The following is a 26,063-nucleotide window of genomic DNA, read 5'->3' as shown; positions in this document are numbered from 1 at the left end:
TTAATGGCCATATTGGAATTTAATATCTAATATTTTAGTCATTAATTTTGTATGTATGTCTGCTTGTATTGGCAATATTTTGTGTTTGGTTATTTTAGAATTGTTTTGAGTATATTTTATGTTTGTGTGTCAGGTGTCGTACGCGGAAGCGTTGTGTGGCGGGGCGGTGGGCGCGGCTTCGAACGTGACGGAGTCGGCTGCGCAGGCGGCGCTGCTGGCGCATGCACGCACCGTGCTCGAGACCGCCGCGCTGCTGCTGCACGCCGCACGCGACGCCGCCGGCAACCCCAGGGTAAGTATTGAACAGCAACACGTTGTTGGTAACTACATGTTAGTGTACTTGTGATGTTATTATTGTGTGCGCGTGCGCAGGCGGTGAGCGCGCACGCGGGCGTGGAGTCGCAGACGCAGCTGTGCCGCGCGGCGCTGGGCGAGCTGCTGGCGTGCGTGCGCGAGCTCAGCACGCAGCGCGGCGCCGTGGGGCCGCTGCTCGACACGCTCGCGCGCCATCGCGCGCCTCACCGAGCACAGGTACCGCGCCACCACACTCATAATGACTCATTCTGATTAGTCCTTCGTAAATCGGACAGTGTAAACCTCCTAAAACCATTACATAAAAAAAAGAAGTATTTTGGCTACCGTGAAAACGTATAAAGAAAACGTGTAAAGAAGTATGATGGCTACCGTAAAAACTACCTGTTCAAAAATAATAATGAACACAATAATTGGATCAAAATTAATCTAATGTCAAAAATAAGCACAAGATCGTAAAGTTAAAATAGAACAAGAGTAATATATCTCTTATATATAACTATATATCGGCATAGCCTTACCAGACAACTTGTGACACGGTTACAGGTATTTGACCAATTTCATCAATCCTTATCCCAAACCGCCACAAAACCCAAACCTCAACCCATCCTTAATACATTTATACTTGTTTTTGTTATAACTATTTAAGAAGCTTGTAAGCTTCTGAGTTGTAACTCAACGTATATTCCGACTACACTCAATAGATCTTTTCCTGTATCGCCATAAAACCTTTGCCCCGTCCCGTCCTTGACTCCCGCGCCGGCCGCGGGCCCCGTGGCCTTCACCGCGGCCTATTTGCGTCACGCGTGAGTAACGCGGCTATTCCTAGACTTCACGCGTGTCTGCGAGTTCAGCCTAACTGTGTCAACTGCGTTCAGTTAGGTCTACAGTGATATATGAAGCGTGACTATACTAGCTTAGAAGTGGTAGTTATTGCTTGCGTAAAAAAGTTTTGGCGACAAGTTAAAGGAGGTATGTTGAAGATACTACAAACATTTGATTAATATATCCAAACGAAAATTAATCTGTTTACTTGACAGATAATTCCGTGATACATTTTAACATGCAAAAGATTTAACACTCATTAAAGAGTAACTCCTTAAAACCTGTGTCCTTATGTTGCTCTTCCTTTCTAATCTTCTCTTACTTTTTTAAAGGTGGGCATTTGTCTGTCTTTAGTATCATAATATGATATTTCATTTCTTTCCATGTACTCTAATAACAAGTATATTAGTTCCTTTTACATTTTGCTATAATTAATGCACTCTTATTGACATACAAAATACTATTTGAACATAACAATAACATTATGAAAACATATTTTATTTAAAAATTGTTAGCTGCCCTTTCCTAAGACACTTGGATCAGATAATCACCACTCTTCGAGCCCTAGCAAGTGTCCACCACAGTAGTTAACATTGGCCGTGCATGAGCCGACAACGGATCGTTGCAATTGGCGTGAGGCCAGTGACGCGCCAGTCCTGTCGGTGATCCAACCACGCTATAAATACCTTTGATTGATTTACAACCAGCCGAGCCGTATTGCTTTACTCATTAATGAACATGACTTCATAGGGATGTTAAGTGGTTAATGGATTAGATTGTGGTAATGAGGAATTACCATGGCATTGAATTTTTTTGTAAATATTAAATTATTTTAGTTCTAAGTTCTTTAGAGGTTTAATGCGCTTACCAATCTCAAAAAAGAGCTGACCTGTACTGTTGTTTATGTAGACGACCCTTATGGCTGTTCTGGGTATTATAATTAGGGAGATCCTATCAACCATAGCAAATTTTCAATCTATATTAACTACGTGAGACCATTATAGGAATATGATGATCACGAGAGGTCTTGAGATCATCAGTAAATTTATACCTCATGACGTTGATTAAAGCATAAACTGTACTTATCGAATTCCGAGCAATCAATACGGTACGTATTAATCGATTCAAAGATCAATGCACTTGAATGTATCAAAATAATTCGCTCACCGGTCAGTGCGTGCGAAGACACGTTCGCGAACGGACGCGCGTGCGTTGTTTACGTACACTAGTGTTTGTTTACAAGCAATATGGATAAATTGTACGTGTTTGTAGTTTGTTTTATTTATATACTACGGCGGTCTGTGTTCCTATAGGTCAAAATATATTCAAAGTTTAATATTGGTTTGGTGTTCATAGTTGTAAAATATATGTTTGTATTATGTGAATCTTGAATATTCTTAATAATCTTCTACAAGATTTATAATTAATGACATCCTTTTTGATGATACAAATTTAAAATAGGTTAGTGTTTGTATGGTTCATTGGAGTTTATTTGTGTACAGGATGTCATTGATCGGCTCGTACGACGAGACGGACTCGTTCGTCGACTACCAGACCAGGATGGTGGGCGCCGCCAAGGAGATAGCGAGACTGGCCACGGACATGGTGAGAGATGTACTATGTTGTAATAAAACTAATATAATAAGTATGAAGTTAGTTCAGTGTTCAGTGAAAATATAATGATGTTTTTTATCATTTTATTTACGATTGTGGCTTTTAAAGCAATAGCAAAATATAAATTTGCGTTATACTTTACATTAAACCAAATGACCTTATGTCTATGTTTGAGGGGTCAAATTGTTTTTTTTACCTCTTAAAAATAAAATGCAGAATTATAAATACTAAAAAATTATACCATAAATTTTATCACAAGATTTGTTTTAAGGATTATTAACCAAGGCTTTTCAAACTAACCAGAACAACTTATCTTTGGATTAATATTAACATAATCTTTGTTTGTGTCAGACGGCCAAGTCGGCGACGGACGCGAGTCGCCTGGTGGAGCTCGGCAACGAGATGTGCCAGAAGTACGAGCAGCTCGCGCAGGACAGCGTCGGCGCCTCCGCCACCACGCCCAACGGAGACGTCGCCAACAGGTGACACCTCAACATCACAACCAGCTGATCTGTGATAAGGCTCTAAGCGAGAGACAAAAATCTCATAATGTCCTCTTGAAATATCGTAGTTTGTCAAATCTTTATCGATGAAGAAAATTAATTCTACCTTTATCAGGTGGTATTACTTGTGATTCGTTTCTTGTCAATGTAGTCACTATACAAATTAGCTGAAAATAATAAAAATGTTTATGTAATTTTTTCTCATGACCAGATGCCTGATGGTAAAACAAATCTGGTGATCGACAATATCGTACAAAAAGTTTCTAGAATTTCGGTTATTTGATGAAGTAAATTACTGTGTCTCATGCGCAGGATCCGCGTGGCGGTGGTGGAGCTGGGCGAGGGCGTGTCGGAGCTGATTAAGGCGGGCGGCCACTGTCGCCTCTCCGCCATCGCGCAGAACCAGCGCGCCGTCGCCGACCACGCCAAACTCGTCAACGAGAAGGTGAGCTGTCCTCAGTCATTTATTACATACTAGCGACCCGCCCCGGCTTCGCACGGGTGCAATGTTTCTCCACTATTTAATGGATGTTATTCTACATATAAACCTTCCTCTTGAATCACTCTATCTATTAAAAAAAAAACGCATCAAAATCCGTTGCGTAGTTTTAAAGATTTAAGCACACATAGGGACAGAGAAAGCGACTTTGTTTTATACTATGTAGTGATTATCTACAATCGAATAGTTGTAAATCATCTTTAGTGTGAAGGATATAGGCAGCGACAGAATCATTTAAAATCTGCGTACCGGGATAACACTAGATGCATCTCTAACTATTCTTCTTAAGATATGTTTAAAGTTACTGCATTGGTCATTATGAATATAATATTATGATCAAAACCCATGAGCGCCAAGCTACAGGGTGTGGCATGGGCTATCGTCCAGCGTGTAGAGTGATAACCGTGAGTGTGCGGCAGGTGGTGGCGGTGCTGGGCGCGCTGCAGGCGGGGTCGCGCGGCACGCAGGCCTGCATCGACGCCGCCGCCACCATCGCCTCTATCATCGGCGACCTCGACACCACCATACTCTTCGCCAGTGCTGGTGAGTACCCTTTACATTGTTGTAACTTATTTGAAATCATTTTATAAAGAGGTACTTTGAAAGTTTCTAGACGGTTTCTTCGGAAACCCATTGCAAATTATTGCAAAACAATTATACAAATTTCGAGTATCAAGTTATATTTTATTTCGATGTCAAAACTAATCAAGTTAGTGTCGCGAGTAATAGAGGTCATCTGTCATATAGTTATATTTTGAGGCATTAAAATAATATCCTAAATATTTCAATACAGGCACCCTACAGTCGGAGAAGGAAGCGGACACGTTCTCGGACCACCGCGAGAAGATTCTGAAGACTGCCAAGACGCTGGTGGAGGACACCAAGACCCTGGTAGGAGGAGCGGCCGGCACGCAGGACCAGCTCGCCGGCGCCGCGCAGAGCGCCGTCACCACTATCGGTGAGGGTTCCACTCTTATCGTACCTGGATTTATTAATAGTACAGTCCTGATAGTGGGGAATATTCGATTGGATGGTGTAAACGTCACTGTAGGCGTAAAAAGCGGTTTAATTGTCATGGTTTCAATCAACGCACCTTGATGTTTGACATTGTAATTGTAATGTTTGTTGGCTAGAGTTGAGCTCAGTTTCCATGTGTTCAGTGCAACTGTGCGAGGTGGTGAAGCTGGGCGCGATGTCGCTGGGCTCGGGCAACCCGGAGCCGCAGGTGCTGCTGCTGCACGCGGCGCGCGACGTGGCGGCCGCGCTGCGCGACCTGGCCGCCGCCACCACCGCCGCCAGCGGCAAGCACGTGCACCACCCCGACATGCAGCGCCTCAAGCACGCCGCCAAGGTACGCCACGCACACACACACACGCACCAATATACATCACATACTTTATACGAGTTAGAAAATTAATGAATACCTCTCAAAATTATAAAAACATACAGATATCACAATCTGTAAAAATGTGACTATAATATTAATTCAAAACCATTTAACGTCATATTCAGTAATATATATGAAACTTAATTCAGAATGATACAATTTTCTTTTAGTACAAAGGTATGAATAATATTTTGTTTTGTGAGATACTATTGTCAAAAAAATCTATTAAATGCTTTGAAAATCGTATATAAGTCATAAATTCTTATGACACTTCAATAGAGGCCCAAACAAGGTATGTAGTTGTATTAATTAATATGATAGTGTTAGATTGTTCGTCCGTAGTCGGGGTCCTTGTGTAGTTCATGGTAGAAGGTATTGTGGATGTCAACGGGTATATATTGGTGTTAGTTACTGTAGGTTATATGTATTGGGTTCATTTTGAAGATTTACATCCAATAATATCGATTGTGGCGACTAATATCGATTATTTAACAATATCAATCGAATAAAAAGTGAAATATAATAATAACAATTATTCCTTTAAAATGTGAAGAACAGACTTAATGATAGGAGAGAATGTGTAAAACATAAGTAAAAGTAGTCGCGTGTGAAAGCTAGTTTAATCATCTTAATGCTGAGGTTTTCCGAATCTAATAACGTGTGTATAAAGTCGAAACTAGCACTTTGTGTTCATTTGTGTACAGTTTATAATCAAACATTTCGGTTGTTTAGAACACTGCTATTGTCAAAAAATCGATTGAACATATTTTGATGTCTATAAAATAAAAAAAAATAAACGTATTACTCCTAAATCAAAATCTATAATCACATTATAAAAATATAATCTATCTGAATTTATCCCTACTGACTAATAGCAATGTTCATAAGCACAGTGCGTCACCGAAACAGACAAGCACGTTCTCACAAACTCGCTTCACCTAATACACGTGTACCGTCAATATTGGACTTTGTACGCGGCCGGCCATTAATATGTGTGTTCTCGGTAGCGGCTGTCCGACACCACCAAGCGTTGGAGTCTTCCAATCAAAAACAACACGCTCCCGCGACAGACCAAACGCAGGTCGCTCATCTTTAGAAACGAATACAACTCGTGCGACTCCGAGACGGACATATTCCAGTCCGACCAGGAGGACGAGCTAGTCAACTTGCTAGACTACTCGAGCCAGGACGACGATGTCTCCCCTACCATATTCCACGATGATTGCGAGGAGGTCATCACGTATATCGAGGGTCTGATGCGACACCCGCCAGCTCGCAATCCCAAGGATGATGATTTAAACGAACGATACAATACGGCGGCCAAAAACTCCCTGGTCGATATGGATTGGCGTGTGCTTAAATATGGCGAGAATATATTCCTCGGCGAAGTGAAGAAGTTGGTGGATTTGTTTGTTGATCTCAAAAATAAAATCGATAATAAGAATAAGAGAGAACGGGCGCAGAGAATCAAGGCCAGTTCGGACTTGGATGACGAGATGAAGCGCATATCCCAAGTCATAGAAGACATGGATTCTGAATTCGAAGAGACTGACATCAGAGTCACTACCACTATAAAAACAATGCAAACCACAGTTCCTATTAAAAAAATTAAGTTAGAAACTAACGAGCCTAAACTGAAAAGTCCAGTCTTTAAGATTAAAAAAGTAAAACCCATTAACCTGGATACGATATCAAAGAGTCCTGATAGAGAATCTTTGAAAGAGCTCCTCACACCAGAACATCACAAAGATGAATCCACAGAGGTTATTGTCAAACCTGAAGTAAAGACTGTAGAGAAAAATGATACTCTAAAGAGAGAAGTCAAGACAGAATTTTGGAAGTTATTCAAAGATGATACCGAATGGTGGAAGGCACTGGCCAAGAGAAACTTAGAGAAAATGGAGGAGACGAGAAGAGAGCTGGAGAGATTCAGTGGACACGAGTTGATTTTAGAGGAAATAAAAACAGAAAGAGACCGATATGAGAAGGACAAGGCCAGTCTACAAACCTTTATCGAGGAAGTGGACAAGTCCAAAGCGGTCAACAAAGATTTAGCGTACGACAAAAAATATGAAGACATGGTTCTCAAACTAATCGACTTCGCCAAAAAGGACTTTTATTTATAAAGGCTTCGATCCGCTCATCGAGCAGCTAAAGGCTCTATCTAACGTTAAAATAGAAAGGAAAACACTCCAGGATCTCATAGATATTTATACTAGAATAGACATTACTAAGTACACGTACGAAGAGTTGAGTATACTAGAATCTTACTACAAAGATATACTGAGGAAATATAGTGAAGATGTGCCGCCTAAATCTAACACCTTGCCAAGATCAACGGTGCCCAATGGGGAGCGAAGGTCGCATAGAAATATGGAGATATACGACCTGACGAGAACGTATCCAGAGCAGTACTACGCCAACAACTGGTGGTCAATATATAAGGATGTTTTAAAGACTAGGGAGAGACAGTTCGGCTCCATAGACAGCTGGTGGAACTTCTACGAGGACATGTTGACTAAGAAGGATTCTCAAGACGCGAGCAGGTTGAGAGAGATCTTAGGGTACTCTCGGAGACGGCGCAACAGTCGCATGGAGGAACAGTTGCGGATGCTGGACGATATAAGAAACGATAGTTTCCGCGAAACAGAAGCCGTCACGACCAAGGACGATCAATCGGTCAGATATGAATATTACGAGGGGCAGTGCCGGTCGGAATTTTTGGTTTTCATCGGCTTTCTGACCGGGCTAAGTTGGTTGTCGTAGAATTAATTAAATTGAAAGGATTGCGAAAGTTATTAAATTCAAAATGTGTGTACGATTTTATCACGACTCATAACCAATCCTACTTTTGTGAGTTTATTTAAAACATATTATAGACTAGGATCCTTCAAAAGCAAATCAATAAAAAAAAGATTAGATCATTTAAAGAATATTGAATAACCGACAAAAAGCTGGTCACAAAGCCGAAAACGTTGGTCAAATCCAAAAATTCCTGACCAGTGTATGGCCCCTCGCCGTACATTAACTCGCACCGAGCTAGCTGGTCGACTAACAGCGGCGTGGCGCGCACGCGGCATGGTGTTCCGAGCTTGTACCGCCGGCGAGCATAGATGTCGTGTGTCCACTGCGATGGTGTTTAAACGTATACTGTATCGGCCTCCGCGTATGTGTTTCATGTTCTCACTCTGTACTCAAATCTGGACAATCAAGATTGGGACTTGCAAGCAAATTTGTATATTGTCGTTTTGATTGTAAATATTTATTTCAAAATTTTAATTATCACGTTATTTGTAAATAACATGTGAATATGCTTTAAACACCATCGCGAGCACTTCCTCCAATCACTTCATGTCTGTCTCGAAAGCAATCATTATCGAAATGTGTTTAGTACAGTGTTATTGTGATGTGTGTGGCATGAGCAAACTTCGATCTTTTGTATATACACATAAGGTGTTAAATAATTTGTGCGGTGAAGCCTGCTGTATGAACAGGGTACCACGGGAGAAGCAACGATATTTTGAACATTATTCTGATATTGAAATTCAACATAATATCGTCCCCGATTGTTCCTTCATACTGCAAGCAGCAGATTGACAATCTATCTATGAAATACTTTCGGATATCGAATTCGCAGTAATATTGGACATTAAATTAATAGCGTCTTTACGCTAAACACATTTCAAAATTCACAAATTCACAAAATTCAAAATTGAACGGTCATTTGGTATTTGTTGAGGTTACGATTAAATACAATTTTAATTCTATGTTTGTTACGTAAAAAAAAAGATAAAAGTTTGAAAAAGTTTTTTTGTTATTTCGAATTATATTAAAAATATAATTATAAGCGTTGCAAAACTTTCTTTAATCAAAAATTTATTTGTTATTTTGGATTACCGTCTCAAATATTATAAATTTAAAATTGATATTGAACTTCAACAATACTAAAGCACCGAACATTTTAATGGGCCATTATCATAAAGAAGTCGCTTCTCAAGCTTGCCACCGAGTGAATAACAGATCACAAGCTTAAGGGTGATCATCCACCGCACCGCACGCCGAGTCGCGGCTTGAAAGCCTGTCGAAGCCGCCGACTTTTAGCACAGCCATGGTTTGGGAAACGGTGTTTGTGATTAGTTCATTATACACTTTTATAATATTGTTATTTATTGTATTTAGCTTTGTGTGGAGATATTGAATTCGGAAAATGTTGTAATAGATAGGTTGTTAAGAGTGGACGTTCTTTTATTATTTTTTCTTTTTTTTTTACACGAACGATACTCCGTGGACATCGATCGTGATATTAATACAAGAAATACTGTATTTCATTTAAAAAATAATTGTATAATATTAATTAATGTTAAATAGTGACGAAGTTTTTTTTATGAAACTCCCAAAGTCCGCAACATTCACTACATCCCATGTCTTTTCCTGCATAACGTCCTTTCAATATATTGTTTACCTTAGTATAACCCGGTTTACCTTAGTATAACACAACACGCGTGTAGTTTCGGCGCGGTGGACGATCAACCTTATATTTTTCAAATCCGTCGCTCATCAAAGTCCAATATTGACAAATCACATATTTTATATGTTTATATTATATTTATATTCACGTGGTGTTTTGCGAGGGTTGGCAGAGTTCTAAGTGAACTTCATTGTGGATGACTTTTTCATATTTTTAAGTATTTTATTGAGGTTTAAGGATGTAATATTTTTATAGGTTATATTATACTTATCATCGTATTTTCGAGGATATAAGTGCAGTGAAATTACCACATATTATTCACTTAATAGGTTAAAGGCAAAATATAATAATATTACTAAAAATACTAGGATAATAAGATCTTTTATATGATTATGGGACATATTTCATGAGTGTGCACTGGAATTGTCACTTGCCTGTTACATGTTATACACAGATTAAAAAACATGCATCTTCAATGAAGACCACTTGTCATCTCCGGGAAGTCATCAAAGTTTCATCGGTAATATGGGAGGTGGCCAAAAACGATCTAGATAATAAAAAAAATCAAATACCTCATTCTTTATAGCTCTTTTCACTATAATAGTAGAATAAAAGTAGAATAAAAGAAGTGACTTTGAAATATAAATTTTGTGTATTTTTTATTTAATCACTTCTAAAATAGTATCACAACTGGGACTAGCCCCCCTCTCCCTTCTCAAAACATTGTTGGCCACCCCCACCGACGCCATGTTTTTCAGAAAGCTTGTGGGTTACCGTCGCATGGCTTTCGTCGTCGACACGCTGTGGTGTCCATTACCGAGCTGGACAACCCGAAGCTTTAGTGATTAATGCGTTTTCTCTAACAGCAATAATTACAACACAGCTTTGGTCATGTTCAGCTATGTGCAGTCAAAAAATATGATAACTTTTTTGTATTTTACGTCGTGCTTAAAATATTTGGGTGATATATTTGCCGTCACATATGTTGTTATTAATTATACGTGTAACGCGGTCTTTGACGTCACTTGGCTGTGTGTGACCAAACCTGACGCTGAGTGTGAACAATTTTTATGTGTTTTCATGCGATATTATGGGTTGTTCATCTTGTTAGGAACTGTTACGGACGAAGTGAATGTGGAAATATGAAAAAAAAAAATTTTTTTTCTTTTTTTTTATGATAACATATTACCACATTTACAAAGCCGCATATCATCTAAAATTCCTTTCATAACCTAACAGTCACCGCTTTGTTCACGAGGTAGTGTTGCGTTGTGCTCACCGTCTGTCGGTTGCAGGTGATGGTGACCAACGTGACGTCACTGCTGAAGACCGTCAAGGCCGTGGAGGACGAGCACACCAGAGGCACCAGGGCGTTAGAGTCCACCATCGAAGCCATATCTCAGGAGATTGAGGTAAATTGAAAAATATTATTATGACAGATGAAGTAAGTTGTTCCTAGATGGTTACTGATCCCTATCAATGAACTCATTATCAGAGGAATCTTATGTAGGTTGTAAAGATTATGCACACATTTTGAAAATATTGCAAGGAGCATAATAAAAGCATATAGGATTTTTTTTGTTGTTGCCTCACTTATAAAATATATAGGTTTCTAAGACAATTACTTTATTGTGCTATATTTTTTTTTTTATTCTCTTAGGTTCTGATGTCGCCATCCACGCCCAAATCTTCTGCGACTCCTGAGGAGCTGATCCGTTGCACTCGTCAGATGACGGTGGCCACCGCGAAGGTGGTGGCTGCTGGCAACGCCAACAAACAAGACCAACTGACAGCCGCTGCCAACCTTGGAAGGAAGACTGTAGTCGACCTGCTGGTCGCTTGCAAGGTGAGTTACTGTATAGAAATATTTACCGGTTATTATATATAGGATGTTACAAAAATCTGGTTTCTTTGAATCGTGAAGGTTTTGTTTTCGAGTATATGTGAAAAAATAGTAAATATAGTTTATGAAGCAATCGATATTCATATTTTAAAGTTATCGATAACATAACAAAGATTCGTGTGTCTTTAAAGAGTCAGAACATATACCATGTCACTGGCAATTGTTATTAAATGTTGGGTCAAGTACTGTTAACACTATCCATTTAATTATCAATAATATTAGATTTTGTTATGTTGTATGAATCGAGTATAAGTTGCACTCCCTGCGCAGGCGGCGGCGCACGCGGCGGAGTCTGCGGAGCTGCAGGCGCGCGCGCTGCAGTGCGGGCGCGCGGCGGCCGAGGCGTACCGCGCGCTGCTGCAGGCCGTGCTGCAGGCGGCCGGCGCCGACGTGGCCGCGCGCCAGCAGTTCCCCGACCTGTCGCGCCGCGTGGCGCACACCGTCGCCGACATCATCGCCACCGCCGAGCTGCTCAAAGGTCACCTCATGCTCTACACTCTACACATTTACCTTGTTTACTACGCTGCTGTAGTCACCTTCGTTGGTCGAAAAGGAGTGGCAGTTGCTCATGTTGATTAAATTGAAAGTCGACATACCATTACAGTTTTGCTGTAATTTCATGCGTTCAGTATCTTTCTTTACTTGTGATGGTCAACTCTTAACATTGTTGCTCGTTTCTAAATTTTAAATTAGTGTATAGTTATTGTTTTTTCATATGACGCTTTTTGAGCCAAATCCATAAAACTTTATTCCGTATATAACAAAAGGTTGCCTAGAAAAAATTGTCGATGTGATAACATTGCCAATAGTACTTTTCGTTAGTCTTTTGTTTACATATATTTTTTCTTTGTCTTAAATAATAATAAAATTCTAATGTGTCCCGCAGGCTCGGACTGGGTGGACCCGGACGACCCCACCGTCATCGCAGAGAACGAGCTGCTGGGCGCCGCAGCGTCCATCGACGCCGCCGCCAAGAAACTCGACTCGCTGCGGCCCAGGAAGACCGTCAAGGTTCAGGTACGGAGCCCTATTTTATATTATAACGTCTAGAATTAAATTTACATACACAACACTTATTTTAGTTAGTATACTTAAAAATATTGTTATTTATCTGCTAATGTATCACATTTGTATTAAGAGTATTGTAAATTTTATTTATCAAAAAAATATCAGTCTTTACTGTCAATCTATCCAAACAGAACATGAAGCACTTTGTTGAATGCAACCTAAGAAGATAGAAGAACGAAGGCGAAGATGCGAAGAAAAGCCGTTAGTGTCGATGAGATATGTTTGATATTCTTGGTTGTTTTTTAGTATCACCCAGGAATCAAACATATTACCCATCGACCGCGGCACAGTCACCTCAAGAGATCAGAAAATAATGAAGCAAAGAACAATAATTAAGAAGTAATTTTATTACTTGATGAAATGATTTATGCTCCTGATGGTAACTTCATAGCAATCAAAACGTGCAATTTATTATTGTTTTCATTTAAAAATCCCAAACTTTTTTTTAAATCCATTCAGAGATGCAATTTTATGTTGTTTGACATGTTTATTAATGAAGTATTTTCATTGGTCTATTTCGAGGATTGGATCGAAGATTAGGATTGGGATCGTTAATTAAAAACGGACGTTAGTCAAAACTTATATTTGACGCTTATTTTTGTGTAACCTGTGAATTCTTGTTCATTTGAAAATATTTATTTATCGTATTTACTTTTATTAATCGTTCAGTATACATTATGATATATATAACTTGTTTATTGCCCAGGAGGCGGACGAGAGCCTGAATTTCGACGAGATGATCTTGGAAGCGGCCAAGTCCATCATCACGGCTACATCGGCGCTGGTGCGGGCAGCTTCCGCCGCGCAGAGGGAGCTGATCGACCAGGTGAGTTTAATGGTCAAGATTCACTCGCTAGATGGCTTTTATAAAACATTTACATTTGTTCTCATTTTTACAGATGGTTTGTTAAGGAATTGTATATAATTAATTGGTGGAGCTTATGTTGTCCTGTCATAAATCGTCTTCTATGTAATCTATCTGTTGTCTTTTAAATCTCTACAAGTATCACATATCGAATCTAAAACTATGCTATATTCCAAGGTTATCTTTCGAGCAGTGATGGGATTTTTATATTTTTAAATTAGAACAATTAGTAATGAAGTGCGTGGCTCACGGTGCGTGCGTGTGCAGGGCAAGGTGGCGCGGCGGCCCACGTCGTCGTCGGACGACGGGCAGTGGTCGGAGGGGCTGGTGTCGGCGGCGCGGCTGGTGGCGGCGGCGGCGCACTCGCTGGTGGAGGCCGCCAACGCGCTCGTGCACGGCGCCGCCTCCGAGGAGCGCCTCATCTCCAGCGCCAGGCAGGTCGCCTCCTCCACCGCGCAGCTGCTCGTCGCCTGCAAGGTAATACACACCAACATTTAATGATAACGCTACTAATACTATATACCCGACTGGAGTGTGCGTTGCGGAAAATCCGTATACATACTTATACCCTTACTCCTCACTATTCCAGGTCAAAGCAGAACCATCATCAGAGAGCACGGCCCGTCTCCAAGCGGCTGGAGCTGAGGTCATCCGCTCCACGGACAACCTGGTGCGTGCCGCCAGAGACGCCATCTGCTGCGAGGAGGAACGCAGCCTGGTCCTCAACCGGCGCATGGTGGGCGGCATTGCGCAGGAGATCGACGCCAGGACCGAGGTGCTGCGCATCGAACGAGAGCTGGAGGAAGCCAGAGGCAGACTATCAGCCATACGCCAAGCGAAGTACAGGCTGAAGGACAGCAGCGCCGCGAGCGACGAGGAGCCGCCGCGGTTCAAGTCGCCGACGAGCTTCAACACGACGTACAGCCCCAACAGCACGTACTCGGCGCAGCACAACGCCAACGTCACCAACATCAGCTCGCACGTGTCGCAGCTCAACCAGTCCATACACGGCGCGCCGCTCAACACCACCACGCAGACCAACTTCGCCACCAGCCCGCCGCCTAAGAGGTCAGTAAAATCACCCCGCCCTATCTAATGAATATTAATAATTAATCTAGAGTTTATATTCTCTGTTATTAAGTATGATCTATATTTAAGCTTCACAATATTGTGTATACTTTCTAATTGAATAGTAATAGGTACCTTATTTAAAATTTCATGTCATTTCAGTCATGAGGATTCTTCTTTCAAAATTTGTATCGATAGCAAATCAATCCTTCGATCTATCTTCCATCCATTCCATTGCACAAGTCATACCAATAAATAAATTCCAATAGGATCGTAAAACTATAACAATATTATTTGTCATAGCCCCGGCTTCGCCCAAAACCCGTCCCCATCGCCGGGCTACGGCCCGTCCAACGGCTACTCGCAGTCGTTCTCGCGCGACGAGAAGCAGTACAGCACCGCCAGCGCCACCAGCCCCACCTTCTCCAGCTTCCGGCCGCAGGACGACACGCCCAAGCAGAACTACGAGGGATTCACCACTCGGTGAGCTCACACACCACGCGGTGTATGTATGACACTACACAAACACATCTACGAAGTAATGAGAAATAGATTTGTATCGAAGAAATGAACCTAGAGGTAGCTAAAATTAGATGGGCTGAATTAAAATGGTTTATCAATGTATGCGCCTTATAAGGTGTGCATCCTTTTTGAACTAGCAATATAAGATAATTAAGTAATGATAAAAATTATATCTAGTCGTAGTCTCATGGCAGAACATGCTTTAATACACATGAAATAGAAATGATTTTACGACTGACTTAACCCCCTCTGAGAGAAGCAAGCCCTATCAAGTTAAAAAACCTACATAAAAATACACACAAATGTCATACATACGAAATGAAGGTGAACTAACGATCCCCGCTTCTCTTCCACGCTGCGTTGGACGGTAAAGATGAAACAAGTGCCTTCAGCAATCACTTATGACACGTGCCTATATACTATAGTTATACATTAGTTTAGTACATGTTGCGGAGCGACGCGCCTCCGACCAAGGTACGATTCCTGTGTACCTACCTTGAACTTCATTGTGTATTGTAATGCTATGGAATAATTACTCAAGTATTAAATTCCAATTACGTTTAAATAACTGATCACCACCGGTAAAGGAACTTTGAAAAACGAAAAAAAATATAGAACACAAATATTAAATGAAATTTTTCTTAACTTTGAAGTTAAATGAATAAACTATATTGTATATACATTTATGGGTTTATATATTATGTATAATATCGAATTTAATTTCTTTAGCATTACATAAAATAATGAAGTTTAATTTTGAATATCACAGAATATAAAGTAGAGCATTACCCACTTGAAATAGTATGCATGGCTGTCATAGTGAAGTTGTTGTCTAGCCACTAGCCAGGCAAATACTAAAATATACTTCATAACCTATATCTGCCTGTGGTGTAGTTGTATCCACGGACTTTCAATAACAGTTAACGGTTAACAATATTTTTATTTTATATAATAAATACCATAAAACTAGAAAATACAGTTAAGTATTATTATATTGTTTAATTACCGCCGCTTTCAATAAACGATCTGAGTAAATTTTTCTATCCATCATAATGAACCAATCGGAACACAGATATTTTTGACACGCTTACAAATGCGTTATTTTGATTGGTTTATTTCTGGGATCGGATTGAAGATTAAGATTGAGATCGTTTATGTAAATCAGCCGTTAATGTTTATTGCAAGTCTGTGCACTCTTCTCAATAAAATCCGCAGACCGGATCCTATATACCAGCTTACTCGTCTATAACAGATGGACATTCTCGAATGTCCATAATGTCTATTATTTTCTGAATTAATATTTCGTTTGCAGAGAAACGACATCTAATGACAGAACGATGAGAGCTAAGTAAGTGAGGCCGCGTGTATGGCTTGTCGAATACCGTACTCTTTGTAAATGACGCGACGCTTGCCCGAATGTTGCGCGACACGACATCGTTCTGTGCATACCGGTGCTAATTATACATATACTATGCTTTGTTGTTTTTGCCGCGGATTGGTTTCAAAAGTTGCCGCGTCACGTATATCTATCTATGTATTAAATATGTTAGCAATGTAATTCTTGTGTCAGTTGTGAGAGACTATGCCAACATTTGCGCATCACACAAACATTGCTCCAAAAGTAAGAATTGAATGCATTGCCTTTTGTTTCATAATGAAAAATACTGGCCAAGTATTTTATCCATGCATTAATTAGAGTCCAAAATGACCAAGTGGATTGAACCTTAAATAACCAATCAAATCGTTTTGGTCCTTCCAGCCGGATTTTCAGTCGATAGCAATAATTGAATCTTCAAAAAATTCGATGCGGTAACTTTTGGATGCAGTCTAAGGCCCTTTTACTAACTTAAGGAGACGCGCGCGTGACGTCAGATACGCATTCAATATAGACAATTAACTAGAAAATTATTGCTTTTCAGAGTAACCGATTATTGGAATATATTATTATACTAGCTTTTGCTCGCGGCTCCGCCCGCGTTATAAAGTTTTTCAGGCTAAAGTTTTCCGTTATAAAAATAGTAGTTTTCCGGGAGCCAAGTTCTTCCCAGGGTCTCAAACTGTCTCCATACCAAATTTCATCTTAATACGTTAGGTAGTTTTTGAGTTTAACACGTTAAGGCAGACAGATGCAGCGGGGGACTTTTGTTATATTATTTAGAACTTTTAAGTGAAACAATCCCGTCATACATCATTGTTGCATAACTTTAACCGTTTACGCAGCGCAGGCAACGGAAGCTCTCAAAACTCATAATTTTCCCCGATTTTGCAACATGTTTCATTACTGCTCCGCTCCTATTGGTCATAGCATGATGATATATAGCCTATAGCACTCCACGAATAAAGGGCTATCCAACGCAAAAAGATTTTTTCAGTTTGGACCGGTAGTTCCTGAGATTAGCCATTACTGCCCCGCTCCTATTGGGTATAGCGTGATAATATATAGCCTATAGCACTCCACGAACAAAGGGCTATCCAACGCAAAAAGAATTTTTCAGTTTGGACCGGTAGTTCCTGAGATTAGCCATTACTGCCCCGCTCCTATTGGGTATAGCGTGATGATATATAGCCTATAGCACTCCACGAACAAAGGGCTATCCAACGCAAAAAGAATTTTTCAGTTTGGACCGGTAGTTCCTGAGATTAGCGCGTTCAAACAAACAAACAAACAAACAAACAAACAAACAAACAAACTCTTCAGCTTTATATAATAGTATAGATTTCCTTATAAACATTTTTGTTTTAAATAATCGTCATTTTGATACTTTTCAACCTAATAGCAAATAGTCTAAAAGTAGAAGACACATTTTTTTTTATAAATAAAGCTATTTATAGCGTCACTAATTGCCGTTATTCATTATCTACTTTTAATATAAAATAAAAATAAATTGAAAAGAAAATATCATGGTTGTTAACAATTTTTTTCGTAATAATATAATATAGATTTTACTCTTGGACAGTAATGATCTTCTATTTCACTTATTAATATCGCATCTCTTATCGCTTGTAGGACTAATTTTTCCATCGTTGGATAGCTTTGGAACTAGTAACTACGACATTTTGTAAATAATCCGTCAAAATGTCGCTGTTATTTGTGCTATAAATATATCTAAAGATAGAAACATTAGTCCTTATATTACTTACATGATAAGTGACTGTTGAGTGTCTAACACCGCTGCATAAACTCGTGGCTACTTGTGACACACGCTCGCGTCTCCTGTTAGTTTCGTTTAATATCTTCTTTATCCATTGGCGTGACTAGAAACTCGTAACGTGGGTCTAGCCCCCCATCCTGTTGTAATCCCTACAATATACTATAAAACCATACTTGTTATTCTTAGTAATCTAACTCCGTAGTAATAACACATTAATATGCGTGCTTAACTAAACAAACGCAGTGTGCGCATGGGGGGCGCGACCCCCGCTGCCGCTCCCGGCGAGCAGTGACGCCAATGGCTCGGTAACGTGCATGCGGGTGGTGTAACGCTAGGACGAGCATGAGCGAGGAGTCAGTGGTGGTGCGGTCGCTCGACCTGCCCGAGGTGCGCACGGCGTATTTGGTATCGGAGTCGGGTCCGGCGGCGCCCGCCACGTCGGACGCGCCGGACGCGCCCCACGCCGCCCAGCGGATATACTACAAGCGCGAGAGGCCGCCGCCGCCGCCGCCGCGCCGCGTCTCGCTGTTAAAGTACGAGGACAACTAGTCTTTGGACATGGGTTCGTTTGTGCCTCTTACATCTTCCGGCACATTCTCTTGTACGTTCACTGTATGTTCATGGACGACACTCATTTTAGGGTATAGGGGTATACGCTTTTATGGGTCACATTTGACCCAGTGTTAGATGGGATATGCTTTGTGTGGGTCTTATTTGACCCAGTGTTGGGGAACATGCTTTATGTGAGTAAGATTAGACCTCGAGTTCTCAGTTCTGTTTGTTCACAATATTTTGGGGGTATTAGTAATAATGGACTATCAATTTAACCGCAAGAAGCAAAAATAAACTAAATATAATTCTTGTTTTAAGGTTATCTCTGTACTAGACGAAACCTGATGGCCGTAGATTTTCGTAGTACATTTAAGCAATTGTCAGGGATATGATTGAAAAATCAAAACAGAATTTCCAACTATGTAATATGTCTCAAAAACATGGGATATAATAACATTATTCACAAAAAGTTTCCCGAATTTAATATGGGTTTTTCACTACAGACGTTAGAAATAGAACTAGTTTCATCGCCCGGTCGCACTCGGGTGGTTACAGTTCACGAAAACAGACGAACTTACTAACTTAGCCTCGCCGTCCCACTGCTGGGAAATAGCTTTCCCCTTCAACGGGGGGTGTGGACCAATCCCACCACGCAGGTCCAGCGCCGCCTGGTGGGTGTGACGTGGAACAGGGTAAATCAGTGTAGCACTAAATCACCACCTAACTTTACGCTCGGCTAACTGTGAATAACTGTTGTGCTGCATGACGCATGGTGTGGGTACTTCTCTCATTCCATTGGTAACGGGCCACCTCGCTCCCTTGACGATAGACTAACAATAAACACACTTCCACAGCTACGAGACCCGCCTGTACGACACGCCGCGACCCGTTAACGAATACGCGAAGACAGAGCGAAAAGAATCGAACCAGTACCAATTCAAACAGGAGAAGTACGAATATGATGCCCCAAGACACCCCTGAGCCCCAAGTTCAACGCCAGAGAACTGAAGTTCGATGAAAAACCTGAACCGATCTACTTTTCGTTGAAGAAACCGCCTTTCGATGGTGTTGGACAGACCTTCAGTGAGCACCAAAAGTCCACTGAGGCGATACCAGGCGGCACCAAGCACTCTGAGTACTCCGTCAAGAGCGAGTCCTACCAGAGCTACCCTAAAACAGAGTTCACGAAGACTGAAGTGCGACAAGAGGTCAAGTCTCCCTTCACATCGACTCCCAAGTTCGACAGGAATGACTACAAGCACACATCCACGGAGCTAGTGAAGGCAGTCACTCCAGATTACGACAGGATCTCATCGCCTTACGGCAAGGACGTTCAAAGCTACGGAGGCCCGAACTACATGGAGGAGACCACGACAGAAGTGAAGGAAATTCCGAACGGAACGCAGAAGATCACCACAACGAAGATCTATAGCTCGTCACCGGTGAACATGACTAGCACGAGCACCAAGTACGAGCCCATCAAGTTGGAGGGCATCGACGAGTTGTCCAAGTCGTTCGACAACGAGTCAAAATACAGCACCCTGGATTCCAGGTTCAACACCCTGGAGTCCAAGATGAGTTCGGATACCAGCCGCTCCTTCATGAGACCCTCCGACTTCCAGTCATCGGATTACCAGAGCACCACCAACGTAACCAAAGTGAAGAAACCAGAACTGTCCAAGGAGATCGACAGTTTGGACAAGAAGTTCTCCAAGCAGACGATCACGTCGGAGACCATCGAGAGGAAGTCGGTGATGACCAGCTCGCACAAGTCCGAGACAAGCTCGACGGTCACCAAGAAGTTCGGCAACTTCTAAAAGGTTTGCATCATCTCGCTTTGTCGCTGTCGTGTGCGCTTCCTGACACTAACAAGGTAATGGAAGGGCAACATGTTGACAGTGTCGACTGCCACTTCGAGCTTTTTTAATATTTATGCGGCGGAATTCTGTATAGAGTAGGTAAATGATCCCGCAGGTGACACAGAGAGTAAGTTATTAAAATTAAACAGTGTAGACTTTTTAGTAGAAAACGCTGTGTCATTTATGGCAACATTTATCATAAATATTTTAAATACGCGCATTAGTGTTTAACATAGACTATTTTCTGTTAAGTGATTTTTGTGAGAATTTAAATATGAACTAAAATGTAGAAGTATTTATATTATGATGTTGGATTTCTACCATAACTTTCTACCAATTTAGTAGAAAATGAAAGTAGTAAGTGTACGAAAATGTCTAAAAGGTGCTAAATTTATTTATTTATAGTGAACGCGGTGTCTACATTTGGCCTTAGAGATTATATGGAAGTTTTGATATTATGAATTCTATAAAAATATAGGGATGACGTGAAGTTCAAGTTTTTATTTTATCGATATTAAAATAAGAACTTGTTTTTTGCTGAAAACTATCGTGTGGGTGAGACATCACTTACCAGCTACAGTGGGTCCGATAGAGTTTAAACAAGTAAATCAAACCTTTAATATTTTATGCAAAATGATAAAATGTTATAACTGCCAGTAAATGGGCAACTTTAAACAAAAGATCTCCTTTTTTATTTTCAAATATAATTGATGCCACAAATAAACAGGCGAAATATGAAATTTATTTGAAAGTTTCTTTCATATAAATCATTATGAAGGTAGCTTATATAAAATTTTATGAACGATATTGATATTAAAAATCGCCGAATATTAAAAATACATGATGATGATGATAGATGACTCACACGATAGTTGAATTCCCAATTATATTCACAAAGTGCTAACCCCAGGGGGGACCTTATAATGTTGCCTTTCACTGAACGTTGAATCCGCCAAGTGTGCCATAATTGTATAGGAATTTTATTTCCAGAGTGCCTTCTAACTTTATATAAACGTTTAGATCTCGCCACGTACACCAACACATGGTTTCCATCTTTAATAATATAAGACGATGTGAACTGCAAATAACTTAGGCATTAAAGATATATTTCTAGAAGGAGAGTCAGCTGTATTAAACTAAGTAAAATCTGTAATTAAATAAGGGTGTATCTAAACGTTTATAGTTGCCTTGAAATAAATTATATTAGTGTGGGTTGTGTGCGGAAATCTAACACTTTGGACAATAGAAAATAGTAAAATGAACAGAAACCATCGTCAATTTATAATTATAAAAAAAAAATTAACATTACATTTAAAGATTTCGAATCTCTGTCTCACCCTACCCACTCTAGTAATAAATATATAAAAAACTAAAATTATTAAATTCTAAAAAAAATAAGATGAGTTTTCACATTTTTATATATAAAATCGTGTGCCATTTACGAATTGTTTACTGGATAATGTATAGAATTCTTTAACGCTCCAAAATCAATAATATTTACAATTAGCAACATAATACCGTCCGTATTTCGAAAAATATTTTGAAACTTACAGCTACAAGTACAAATTTTGGAGTGTTTCAGAATTCAAATTTAAAAAGATGTATTTCGTGACATTCTGGTGAAAAAAAAACTTTGATCGCATTAGCGTCTAAACTATAAATGATCATTGTCTCGAAGAAATTATTTCAAAGCAGCTAACTATACGTTTCAAATCTGACTCCAGTCAACACGAGAACGTCATGAGATGCTGTAGTGATGGTCTGGTGCAATTAATGAAGATAAATATTTACTAATTGTGTAGTTTTAAGTGAAACGTGTGAAGCAACGAATATACAAGCGTTAAGTACAGCGGTCCTTCGAGCCGCGCTGTTTTCGATCACTTTANTAAATNTNTTTTATTGCTANNGTTGAATAAAAAATAANCNCCTTTTAAGAATGGTGATTAATAAAAAAAAAAAAAATTAAATGAAAAGTGAATTGCCTCTCACTATTCTTAAATTTTAAATTTATAACCTATTGTTACTGCACAGATGTATAAAAACATTATTTTGTTGTAGAAACGTAGCGAGACTACAGGAGTCACGTGCAGTGAACGAGATTGTGTTTCTTGTCACGCATTGAGTTGTTGGAGACGCGTATGAAATATACCGTTTAAAATTCAATGTTATATATTGTAGCTATTGAAAGATTGCTCCGAATATTCGTACAAAACTTGAATTATTAAAATCTAAATTATTTCGTTTCATAGATTTGAAATTAGTATTTGTACCATAAAGTAAAAAATAAGGAATTTCAATATTCTAGAAATTTCACTATGTATTCCAAAAACGATGTAATTCCCACCGAAAATAGATATTTTGTTATCGGTTAAAAGTATATTCGCGATGCAATCTTTCTTCGTAGTAGATGGTGACTCACGATTAGTTGACTATGTACTCGTACACTTCGGGTCAATTAAGACCCAGAATTAGACTTAGTTTTAAGACAGCTTTTTAAAAGGACACACTGCAACATAGTCGTTAGGTTAGCGGTCGTTAAAGCACAGTTTATTAAGTGGCCTTTAAGTAAGAAAAAATGTATATTTCGTGTGTCACCACCTACCTTACACGTGCCTTAAGCAGCTTTGAGTATTTATGTAGTGTTAATGAGCCCGCGCAAGCGTCACGTCCACTGGAGGTATATGACACCAATTCTGATAGATTAGCTTACGTACAGATGTACGACGTAGTATTTTTTAATATCTTTTGTGAATACGCTGTGAAAAAAATCTCTGTCGATTTTAGTAAGGACAAGTTGTATTGATCGTAATTAAAAATAAATATATGATTTCAACTTACAAAGCACAAACGCCTCGTACATTACCCGTACTTTAATCACTTCAAATTAATAGGAGTGACATTGGAAGAACCTCCATCTTAGTCGATCCAAATATGAACAATCGATGGAACTGTTTTTTATTCAGCGTATTTGCAAATAACCTATAATATATTTTACTTATAAATCGTCTTTCATAATGTATTTTATATAATTAAATTCTAACTAAGAATTCACTCTAGTTTTCAATGGCAGTTGTAAAATAAGCGCTTGTTCGTACGAGCGATGAGTGACTCGATATTTCGAAACATAAATTATAACTTTGTATAGAGTAGTGTCTGCCATTGAACACTTATGTACTCTTCAATTATATACATGTTATACTGTGTAGTGTTATTATAATCGTATAGATATAACTATGTATTTCTCGATAAAAGCCGTGTCTTATTAATAAATAATAATGTACAATTTATGCGTTGTTTGGCAAATATCTCAACTGTGCATTTATGAAAATTACTGTTAGTCGGTTCATTTTAGACTATCGTGACAGTTCTAGCTGAACTTTGAAGTACATTATAACAACTAAAGCCATGCAAACGACTCTATTACAACATAAAATAAATGGGTCAATATTGACCCACCCCTGGTCACTTAAGTCACATTCCCTTTACAAGAGACATGTAGAAATAAATTGAGATTTTGTCAAACAGCGTATTTTGTCTATAAGTGCTTGTGTACGAACAAATGTATAATTGATATTTAATGTGTTTTGATATGCATATACTAGGAGTTAAGTGTAGAAACTAAAATCTCATATTATATACCAAATAACTTTAACTAATTTTTATTGTTTTGGCGACGTCCTCTCAAACATATTGATCATGGGAAAATGAAAACACAAGAAATAAAATAATTCTAATCGTTTGAAAACTCAGCTGTCGAGCACTGAACACTTCCATGCAGAACTTTGTGATTCAAAGTTGTACTGTTTAGAGTGAGAGAGCCAAGCATATTACTCGTCGCGTCTCAGTTAAACTTGGAAGTGTATCGTTATGTTTGAGAGCGAGGTCGCGTTCAGATGTCGTGACATTTTGTTCGTTGTTATAATTTTGCGAGATTTTATTTGGTTCGTCGTCGGTAGCTAAACTAATAATTCGTCACTTACGGGGCATTGTATGGTACGACTTACATCTGAAATATAAATTCACTAATTTATAACTCGTGTTTTATTTTACAACTACGCATAAAATCAGTTTGGTCTATAGAACCAAGTCACTCTGAGGGTCAACTTTGAGGTAATCACTTGAGGTATTGTCAAAACGATTTAGGACCAACAAAGAAATAGTCTATTCCTACAAAAAGTCGGTAACACAATTGACAATTCCTTACATCGTACACGTTTGCGCTCCTTCTATTACAATAATATAAATGACTGAGACAGTTGGTGGTTGGTTGGTGATTTTATAACAGACTTCTAATGGCGCTCTCTCAATGAATAATTCAAACCCCATTTTGCTTAGCAATTAAATCAATTAAATAAAATGCACTGGCCAATGGCCCAGTATCGCTTTCAATGATATGTACTCTAGACTAAAGTACAAATAGACTATTCCATAAATTTTAATAAAAGCTATACTTTAGTATTTTTCGTATTTTATTCTGTCTCGGTGGAGTAGTGGCACCACGGCACTAGCGCAAAGCCGAGGTCTTGGGTTCTGATAATATTAGCCCGCGGTCTGGATTTGTGCCCGATATGGTGTTAGTTAGGCTCGTTCTCTATCAGATCATGGGTCGGAATACACACAACGGAAAGGAAATGCCTACCTTTTCGGTGATAAATGTCGTGAGTATGTATATGAATAATTAAAAAACGCAGTTTCCATAAAAAACAAATAAAACCAATTTTAATATTTATACATCGTGTTTATTAACAAAAAAATACAAATACGTGATTACGATGTAAATCAGTCGGCAAAAGAACAACATCGCCATCGTGTGCGAGCTATTGCTTACATCTACAACGTGATCAGTGGAGGCCACGCCTCGCGCAAACATCGGATACCAAACAGATATAACGACTGAGACATTTTGTATCTGAACCAATATTGTGAGAAAAGTCGACCGATAAAAGGCTATTTTACCTTATTGCATCGTCACATAACTCATCTTCAGATAAAAATACCGGTATATAAATATTGCTTGCTCGTCATTAATTTAGACGTTACAGCATCAGATTAAAATCATGTCGCTAAATAATGAAACGTAGTGTTTTGCGCATTGAGCCAGTGTGCAAGGTACGCGCCGATACATTCACCAATATTCTTATACCTTCTGGATTTAGTTTAATACCTTTTGTATTCTGTTATAGAAATTAAGAATCACTTACTAACGATGCAATACATTTTAAGGTATCTAGTCGTCATATCTAGTTTGGTCTTTAGTAACATCTAATTATTTTTCTGTGACCGGTAAATTCGAGAATATAAAACAAAGCATTTTTGTGATACTACTAAGATTCTAGAAGTTTTGACAGTAACCAACCAGTAAGGCAATGGATGGCTTTTAGACTTAGATTAATGGAATCAAAGTAAGCGAGTGGAGATTCTCAAGGAACTTTGTGCTTAAACAATATACTTATTTATCGAAATAGG

General features: G+C 39.3%; 1 protein-coding gene across 1 annotated transcript in view; it reads left to right on the top strand.

Moving 5' to 3' along the window:
• LOC115444504 (talin-1) overlaps positions 1 to 24,630 on the top strand; it is an 82,967-nt gene extending 58,337 nt beyond the window's left edge. Inside the window, 23 exon segments of the mRNA XM_037440143.1 lie at positions 134 to 292; positions 373 to 500; positions 502 to 531; positions 2,640 to 2,742; positions 3,103 to 3,233; positions 3,567 to 3,699; positions 4,173 to 4,296; positions 4,547 to 4,711; positions 4,914 to 5,104; positions 6,148 to 7,254; positions 7,256 to 7,819; positions 10,904 to 11,020; positions 11,269 to 11,454; positions 11,782 to 11,989; positions 12,398 to 12,528; positions 13,286 to 13,405; positions 13,712 to 13,921; positions 14,034 to 14,512; positions 14,816 to 14,995; positions 16,347 to 16,382; positions 18,522 to 18,719; positions 19,593 to 19,708; positions 19,711 to 24,630. Coding sequence (XP_037296040.1) covers positions 134 to 292; positions 373 to 500; positions 502 to 531; positions 2,640 to 2,742; positions 3,103 to 3,233; positions 3,567 to 3,699; positions 4,173 to 4,296; positions 4,547 to 4,711; positions 4,914 to 5,104; positions 6,148 to 7,254; positions 7,256 to 7,819; positions 10,904 to 11,020; positions 11,269 to 11,454; positions 11,782 to 11,989; positions 12,398 to 12,528; positions 13,286 to 13,405; positions 13,712 to 13,921; positions 14,034 to 14,512; positions 14,816 to 14,995; positions 16,347 to 16,382; positions 18,522 to 18,719; positions 19,593 to 19,708; positions 19,711 to 20,555 — 5,661 coding nt within the window. The 3' untranslated portion in view covers positions 20,556 to 24,630.
• The last annotated feature ends 1,433 nt before the right edge of the window (positions 24,631 to 26,063 follow it).

This window comes from Manduca sexta, chromosome 18 (genome assembly GCF_014839805.1).
Source record: "Manduca sexta isolate Smith_Timp_Sample1 chromosome 18, JHU_Msex_v1.0, whole genome shotgun sequence".
Lineage (NCBI taxonomy): Eukaryota > Metazoa > Arthropoda > Insecta > Lepidoptera > Sphingidae > Manduca > Manduca sexta.
The sequence above is the reverse complement of the archived record's forward strand: the minus strand, read 5'-3'. Positions and strand labels throughout refer to the sequence as shown.